The 8923-nt window shown below is 37.6% G+C and overlaps 1 protein-coding gene across 2 annotated transcripts; it reads right to left on the reverse strand.

Moving 5' to 3' along the window:
* Positions 1 to 143: 143 nt before the first annotated feature.
* Positions 144 to 6956, reverse strand: LOC108966617 (V-type proton ATPase 116 kDa subunit a-like). Of its 2 annotated transcripts, none has more exons than XM_018929611.1 (5): positions 6842 to 6956; positions 3034 to 3299; positions 728 to 2611; positions 407 to 659; positions 144 to 337 (listed from the first exon to the last, which is right to left on the reverse strand). In XM_018929611.1, exons 2-5 carry the CDS (start codon positions 3148 to 3150, stop codon positions 144 to 146), a joined length of 2448 nt encoding a protein of 815 aa, XP_018785156.1. In that variant the 5' UTR covers positions 3151 to 3299; positions 6842 to 6956. The 2 variants fall into 2 exon arrangements, with proteins under 2 accessions (XP_018785156.1, XP_018785157.1); XM_018929612.1 differs by lacking the exon at positions 6842 to 6956 and adding an exon at positions 5774 to 5814.
* Positions 6957 to 8923: the final 1967 nt, after the last annotated feature.

The raw sequence follows: 8923 nt of genomic DNA on the forward strand, positions 1-8923 counted from the left end.
TATTTAACAAGAATAATTCATSAACTAGTTATTTGAAGCAAAAGGGCTTAAAGTTTAGCAATAAAATCTAGACCTGGGTTCACTTGTAACAATTTCCTTAGCATCAAATATTTTACATTTTAACAATCTCCTGTCATATCTACTCACCAGTGCAGACGTAGGGTGTGCAAAAACGCGGACATTCCCTCAATAATGACGAGGATAGCGATCGTAAAAAATGCCCATGCAGCGAATGTAAAATATAACACGATGGAGATAATATAATAGTAATCAGAAATAAAGACCGTTAGCAAAAATGTTACTCGAATCACCATCATCCACAAAACCTCTGACAGCTCTATAACATGGGCAAAAAGCTTTACGTTAAAAAATTTCAACTCAATAACGCTGCGTTAAGTATRCTTACGCGCATGCGCCAACGAGAGCGCCCACAAGCGCAGATAAGAGGCCGTGTGCGAGATGGTACTCAGCACATACTCTATGGTGTGTATGGATTGCTTTATGTACAGCTCACTCATCGGCTCCTCGTCRGCAACACCGTGACCGGGGTGTCCGTTTGCCACTGGTTTAGGTGCACCAGACGAACCAGCCGAACTAGACGCTGCTGTCGAGTTATTTACCGGCGTATTGTTGACACCGTTAGTGTAGGCAACTTGTAGCTGTGTGGGGGCAAAACAAATGGTTAACTCAAAAACAAAGACTTAAGAGAATATTTCAAAAGACGCACCGCTCTTTGGCTACGCTTATATTTCTCGAGCAATGGATTGCCCAACAACATCCATGGTATGCAAAGCAACGCTATCACAACCAACACCAATTGTAGTGCTTCTTGTCCCGCGAACATGTACTCCTTGCAGCCGTCCTTTGGCGCGGTGTGYCCGAAGAGCATCATATTGATGAACAAGATGAGTATGGATGGCGCACAACCAGGCGTCAGAGCCTGTTCGGTGGCCTTACCGGAATACACTACCCACTTGAAGAACATCATGAATACCAAATAACCGAAAAGCATTAACAAAAACAACAGTTGCGGCAGAAACTCGAGGAAGATGTGTGAGTACTTTTTGAAGTGTACGAAATTGAGGAAAGACATGAAGACGCCAAAGAGCATGTGTATAAGACCGAATATGATGGACAATTTCATTTTGTAGGTATTCAAGAATATTATTTTATTATCAGCTAATGCCCAAATCGGATCCATGCCGTATGGATATACGCCGTCCACGCTATAAAGGGGGTCTAGCGTTAATATAGGATTGTTCCACACAGTTGAGGTATTGTAGTTCACGCGCCARGCAGAGCCGAAAATATTCACAGACTTGGAGAAAACGTCGTTGTATATGAAACCGGTGTAGAGGGAGAACATACCCATAAGCAACATAATGTAGCGTCCAGAAAAAAATAAGTTGAATATTTCACTCTTATTCTGGCTCAGCTTCTGCTCGTTTAGCACCATGTAGAGCGCCGCCAATAGCAGTATAAGACCATGACCCATATCGCCAAACATCACGGCAAACAAAAAGGGGAACGTGATGCAGGTATAGAGTGCCGGATTCACTTCGCGATAGGAGCAGAGCCCATAGGCGTCGATCAAATTCTGAAAACCGCGCGTGAACTTGTTCGTACGATTATATGTAGGCGGCTGTTCATTCGTTTCGATTACATTCAAAAATGATGTGATTGTGCTATCCACTTTCGCTGAACCTTTAGCCAAAGCATCGCGTACGATCGGCAAGTCACAAGTCGGCACCCAGCCTTCGCCAATTAGACACTTATTGCTCACATCCACATTGAGCAGGTTGAGCGTGTGATAGATGGCCTTCATCTTCTTCACCATAATCGTCCAAGCGGGCAGTATCTTCGAAGCAGCAACTAGCACACGATTGCGGTGATCTGCTGTCTGATTGAGCACCAATGTTAAGTCTTGCAGACGCATGCACACGTCCTTAAGAATCTCCTGGCGTTCCAAGTAGGAACTTGGACAGGGATAAACTGAGGTGTGATAGCCAGCGCATACCTTTTTGATGCGCTGCTTCAACTGTTCGCCTTGAAAAAAGGCGATAAAAACCGTTTTCACTGCCGGTTTGTCGGTTTCGGCATCTAAAAGCGGCTCGCTGAGATCGCTACGCTTGAGAAAGACATTACCCATCGAGATGCGCCACAACATGCGTTCGAAGGAGAAGTAACGCTCCAGGTTGATAATGCCGGCAACGAAGCCCAACTGGCCGCGTTGTTGGCCAGGCAGTGGCGGTGCATACTCGGCGGCATCGGAGAAGCGTTGCGCGCTCAAATTGATGACTTCGCTGTCGGTGAAGAAATTATCCGCATTTTCGAGTACATGCTTCAGCTCCAGCATGCCTTGATGGTTGGCATTCAGATTGACCTTGTTGGCGGCAAGTTCACGTATTTCGGTCTCAATCGCCTCCAGTTGCGCTTCCAGGTCAATGATTTCTCGCGGATACGGTGGTCGCGGCTCGTCCAGCACCTCTTGCATTTTGATGTCATCCTTGCGCAGCTCATTTTCGATGTAACGTATTTTACGCTCCAATTCATCGCAGCGTCTGACCTCTGCCACAAATTTACGTTGGAAAGCGCTAACTTGTGCATTCAACTGGAATGTGAAAATGCAACAAAATAAAGTGAAAGCAAACAGTAAATTGGGGGTAAGCAGCAAGGTGTGCATGGTAAATGACGAAAATAAATAAAACAGGAAACATTTTGGTTTGACGTTTCATTCGTGACGGCCGCTTGGCTATTGTGAGTGTGTGTGTTTGTGTCTGTATATACATTGCAGTGAAATAAGGATCTTGATAAAAAGAACACTAGTTTAGTAGTCGAACTTTCGAATACGAAATAGACTAGTTCGAAATATTGCACTTCTACGTGAAATCGGTTCCGGTTTCGTTTCAAGTTTGAGTGATAAAAAATTTCGCTTGATGATCTTCAGTTACTACCTTGCATTCAATTTATTTCACTGCAGTGTAACTATGTACATTATTGTTGCTGTTGTTATTATGTGTGAGACGCACTTACATCACGAAATTGTACACAGCCACTATCGCCTAGTTCGGCCATCGTCGAGTACGCCGCTTCCGGTTGTATAAACATTTGGCACAAGGCCATCGCTTCACTGCGGAACATATCACCCATGTTGACGCTTCACTTGGCATCAAGCGCTAAACATCAATAGCTCCGTATGTCTATCGAATATCCAGCTAACGCAGTTTACACCACGTGTGCGTGAGTGTTTGGTTTGGTCGTACGGCGTTGCCTTCTTGCTGCGTGGTATGTATGAACAGCTGAAACATGAAAGTAAAAAAATTTATTTATGAAGCACACACACGTAACTAACTACATGTGGTGGTATGTTGACACGTGTGTGTGTCGCATACACATTCCATTGGCATTCAAACTATGCAATGGGTGTAAGTATGATGCGCTGTTAAATCTGTTGATAAAACGCTAAAACGCGCAACTACAAAAGCGACAGAGATTATTTCGTTGTATTTAAGTGTATGTAGTTATGTTTGCTTTTGTATGTACTGTTATGTACGATTATGCATTCTACTGTTAGGCTTCGTTTAGTCTTGCTTATGTTGGTAGTAATATGTGCCACTGATATCGCTTGTTTCTTATCAAGCGTCATTTCTGGCCTTAATCGCCTTGTTATCAAATAAAAGTGGTTATAGTTATTGTTTGGTGATTTGTTAGAGTTTTTGATATTAGCATTGTTTATGTTTTTGACTCGAATGTGGTCGCATATATGTGYAAATATTTATAACCCAGCAAGTGAATTAGCTTGCTATAAGGCGACGCCACTAGAATCCACCCCATATATTTAGTGGAAAATTATTATTTAAATAAARCACTTAGAGAGAATTTTCTTACATAAAATGTAGTTTAAGGGGCTATTTTCGGACTTCATGGAAGACAGTGCAATCTTTCGTACAATAGCTTTATAGTAAGCATCAGCAACGGTGGAAATGCGAACGTGCCAAAGTCGTTGCATCTAACGCAAATATCAAAAACCAAAGCATACAATCATTTTGAATAATTGAAAAATTAAGTCGAATGGGGTAATCGACACTCTAGAGATTTTAATCGAATATAATGAACATGATTTTTTTTTATGCCCGAAAGCTCTCAACAAATTATATGCACAAGTTAGTTTCTCGAAACCCCCCAAGTTCAAAGTTGAATAAGCAGTCTCTATGGGCTAACATGGGTTTACGGGCTTGAAGAAATCGAATTTTTGTATTGTTTTATTAAAATTTACAACATCTCCAGAATATTGTCMTAAAGCAAGATTTCTAGAGACTTACTCAACCGATCTTCATGAAATTTTACACAGGTTTTTGAGATAAAATTCTTAAAGGCTTCGATGACGGATTTTTTTCGATTACAGTTATTTGAAAAATAATATCGCGAAATTTTCATTTTTTTGTAAAAATATCTGCCAAGAATCCAATTTTATATTTTTTCTTCCGTTGAAATCCTAACTCGTAAAAAATATTAATTTTTGGAGAATAGAGCATCAGGCCACAAATCATGAACATAGTWGAAAAATTACAAGAAACGGGTTTTAAATTACTTCTTTAACCCCTAATTTTTACAATTTTCCCACAAGCGATTTGTTTCTATACCTAAACTTTAAGCGAACCTTCGCTGGCAAGAAACCCTACGAGACCAGCAAGTGAACTCAAAGATTGAGGTTTATGTGAACTAGTCCCTCAGTTTTTGAGTGACGTTTGAAATTTTGTGCACCTTTATTTACAAAGAATTTTTTTTTTGTTTTTTTTTTTTTTAGGAAAGGTCGATGTAGTATCACTTTAACAAATAGCTGCCATACACACTGAAGGATCGAAATCAAACACTTCAATAGGAAAWTTTTTTATTTGACAAGGTTTCTCGCAAAATTTTACACAGATTATTACTCTAGGCAACGCCATAACCTTCAAAAAATTTTTTARATCGGATCACTATAGCATATAGCCGCCATACAAACTAAACGATCGAAATAAGGTGTTTGTATGGAACATTTTTTCATTTGATGRGATATCTTAATGAAATTTTGCATGTGTTATTGCTTGAAGCATTTCAGCAATCTTCGAAGAAATAGCTAAGATTGGATTCCTATAGCACATAGCTGTCATATAAATTTAGCGATCGGATTAAAATGCTTATATGAAAARGCTTTTTTATTTGACGAGATATCTTCACCAAATTTCACATGAATTATTAGGCGRCGACGCAATCTCCAAAGAAATTACTCATCTCCCTACACTATAGCTTACAGCTGCTATRTAAACTGCACGATCGGAATCAAGTGCTTGTATGAAAACTTTTTTCATTTAAGGAAATATTTTCACGAAATTTTGTTTGAACTATTAGCCAAGGCACTGCTACAATCTTTGTATATATGGTTTAGATCGTGCCACTATAGCAATTGACCGATTAAAATCAAGATAAGAGCCTTTTTCATAGCCGTGAATGCGGTTAAAGCATCGTTGCCACGGCCGCTATTTGGCAAAATTAAAAAAAAAAAAAAAAAAAAAAAAAAATAAAAAAAAAATCAAAAAAAAAAAAAAAAAAAAAAAAAAAAAAAAAGCTTCTGTAGCACAAAGAAAAAAAAAATGCATTTTGTATTCGTTATGAATATATTTATTTATAAAAACCCGGACCGATTAATTTAAATCGCGAAAATCARTGATAATTCGGAGTGTCACACTGAGATGATATTTCTATACGGCTAATACAGCATTATGTAACATACCTTTTTTGGCTGGGTTATTTTATATTTTTGCTGGTTATTCTATTCTAAATTTTTTTTTTAAATATTTTGGTTTTTTAAATATTTGGTACAAATATGAGCAACGAACTCCCAGAAAATAAATATTTTCGCTTAGCAATGTTGTACTCTCCGCCTGGCGTAGAAATTGAATACTAGTGCTCGAATAATGTTTCGACAATTATATATAAGAATGCGCACCACCAGCCAAATTCACTCAGTAATACTTTAATTAATTTAAAATGTAAATTTCCCACAAATTGGTATAAAACCAAGCATATGACGGCGATARTTCGCGGATTTTCCAAGCATATAATAGATCATATTCCTTTGTATATGTCGATATCGATATGTCGATATCTATATATCTATATCTATATTCATTTCTACATATCTATATCGAACGATATTTCCACCAGCCAAGTAATTCACATGTCAATATACTCATTTACTTATCAGTTATCAGTATTTGCGATTTCTCCATTTGGCATCACGTGCCAAACGCCAGCGTCTGTTGTAAATGCAAAGAATGATTGTTTTGTCAGAAAGCGTATGTTTTGCGAAATATTTTGTCATCAAATTGCAAACACGCTATACATAAATGTAATTATGACGCGTTATAATTACGTTAATTGCCATATCAACAAGTTAGCAGGCTATTAAAGATCAAATTGCTTTTAATTATTTATTTTTACGTTTATCGCTTGTTTAGAAGGAAAACACACATGAAAAATATAAAAATTATATAGATCAATAAACGTGTCTATGTCAATCAGCTGACTGACAGGTGTGGCGCCGATGTCATAAAGTGAATGGCAGCCAGGATGGGAAACACCGTGCGTATACGTGACTTTAATTTATTCCTTTTTTTATTGGRTTTGCATATTAAGCAGGCAAACAGTAGCGGTGGCGTGAGAGTTTACAAATTATGCCACGCATGTAATTACAAATTARTACACTCATTTAGAACAACAAAAACACAAATTAGGAAAAAACTCTTGCAAGTATTCAATTAAGCATTTTCTATGCTAATTCCACGCATCCACTTCGTACCTAATTAGTTTGGCGTTTTTTYGCGAGAGTTACGCACTTCACGATTCGTTAATTGGAAATTAGCAATTAGCAGTTATTTTACCGTTAGCACGGCTAAACAAATGTACTGCCCGCGTTGGAGTTGCAGGTACTTCTGCCTCAACTAACTGTGTTTAATTTAAGTCAAATTGGTCAATTGGTGAGCGTAGTCAAGTTTCAGTCAGTCATGGCTAATAGGTGCGCTAATCTCAAGTGCCATAAATCTTAATATAATAARTATATTGCAGTGCAATAATTGGCAATACGCCGATAATGGTAACGTCCATTTCCATTCATTATTTAAGGGGAAATTTGCGCGCCTCACTCTTTCTTCGCAAACACACAAATGTCTAGCATAGCTCTCTGCTGATTGATAATTTAACTAAGTTTGTATTTATCACTGTCTTATTCAGAAATTTTGTAATGAGTTCTCACTCTCACTCATTCAAGTGTCACAKTTATATCTTAAGTGGCACATATGGCGTCTAACGGATGTAGAAATATGAATGACTGAAATGCTTAGGTAGCTAGTCATCATGTACTCACAYGTACTAGTAGTCACAAGTCGTAACAGTAAAAACTCGTGCCTTTTTGTTTACAGCAATAAACTTAATTGGATCATGTGAGAGACATGAAGAGTGTTTTTTTAATMGAAATCAATTTGAAGTGAACATTAAGTTTGAATATAATAAAYATGGAGGTTCAATAAAATCGTTATCAAAAGAAGTGGCACCCATGGAGATCGATATTAGTCTTAAGTGGTTGTAGACAAAAATTGAACCGGGTGGAGATAACCGAGATAATAACRGAAAAGTGAAAATATTATGTATTAATGAAGTTTCCAACCATGTTTTCTCCCTTGGAATATTATTTGAACAGTAAAGTTTCAAACCATATTTTCTCTCATGTTGCTTGAAATAAAATTCAAACAGTAAAGTTTCAAACCATGTTTTCTCTCATGTTGTTCGAAATAATATCTCAACAGTGAAGTTTCAAACCACGTTACTTAGTTAGGTTATTTTTCTCTCAGACTARTATTTATGGAAAACTAATTTTCATTGTGTCGTTTTTTATGTAGCGGATACTTGGTCTAAGAACGGGAGTCATGAGCTGCTTGAGCCAGAAGTAAAAGAAAAAAAGAATCGTTTCTGGCCACTCATAAGTGAATGGCGGTCAGACGACTTGTATGTGAATTTTTACACATGACTCCATTAATTGGCTATTCGTGACATATTCCGAGAACTTCTTAAAAATTGCATACRAATTTGAAAAAATTATTGTGCGGTAAGAGACATGACAACTTAAATGCGATATTGATGATTTAAAAAGTTGATCGGTGAGCAAGACCGAAGGCGTACTTGATATACATATGGCAACTCTTTAACAAAAAAAAAAAAAAAAAAAAAAAAAAAAAAAAAAAAAAAAAAAAAAAAAACAAAAAAAAAAAAAAAAATGATATTAGTTGTTTGAAACACTCTAATCGACGTTTCTAAGATAGCTTGAGAAAAGTATAGTAGCTACGATTTTGTTTTCTTCTATATAATCGGAAGTCTGTTACTATCGAGGCAGCAGGTGCTGATCCTGCCATAGAACATTAGACCAGAAGCCTTTTGATCTTTACATAAAAGATACATAAAAGAATAAAAGCACAGTGGAATGAATGACGAAGGAAGTCTGTAGAAGCGCTTGGGCTAACTTTGTTTCTACGGACATAAGTGGTGAATAAACCGTTAAAAAACTTGGACGGCAAAGCTTCAAAGATAATGACGTACGCAGACCACATTGCTATATTAAGAGCGAGAAAGTATCTACCCACTATTAGCAGTATTATAGTATTATGACCACCACTCTCAATATAGTTCCGAATAGGGCTCTGCAAGTTGGTCTGGGGTTGAACACGGAGTGAGGTTGATAGTGAAACGGATTTCCAAGAGTGGTGTGTGGCTGTCATCTAATAGCGTGACCGATATTGAAAAACTCATGCATTCTTGTTAAKGCGATCTCAACAAGAACACGGCAGGGAAGGTTAAAGTTCTATAGAATCTATCAGTATGCAAAATTGCA

The sequence above is a fragment of the Bactrocera latifrons genome, unplaced genomic scaffold (assembly GCF_001853355.1).
Source record: "Bactrocera latifrons isolate USDA-ARS-PBARC rearing strain unplaced genomic scaffold, ASM185335v1 scaffold_167, whole genome shotgun sequence".
NCBI lineage: Eukaryota > Metazoa > Arthropoda > Insecta > Diptera > Tephritidae > Bactrocera > Bactrocera latifrons.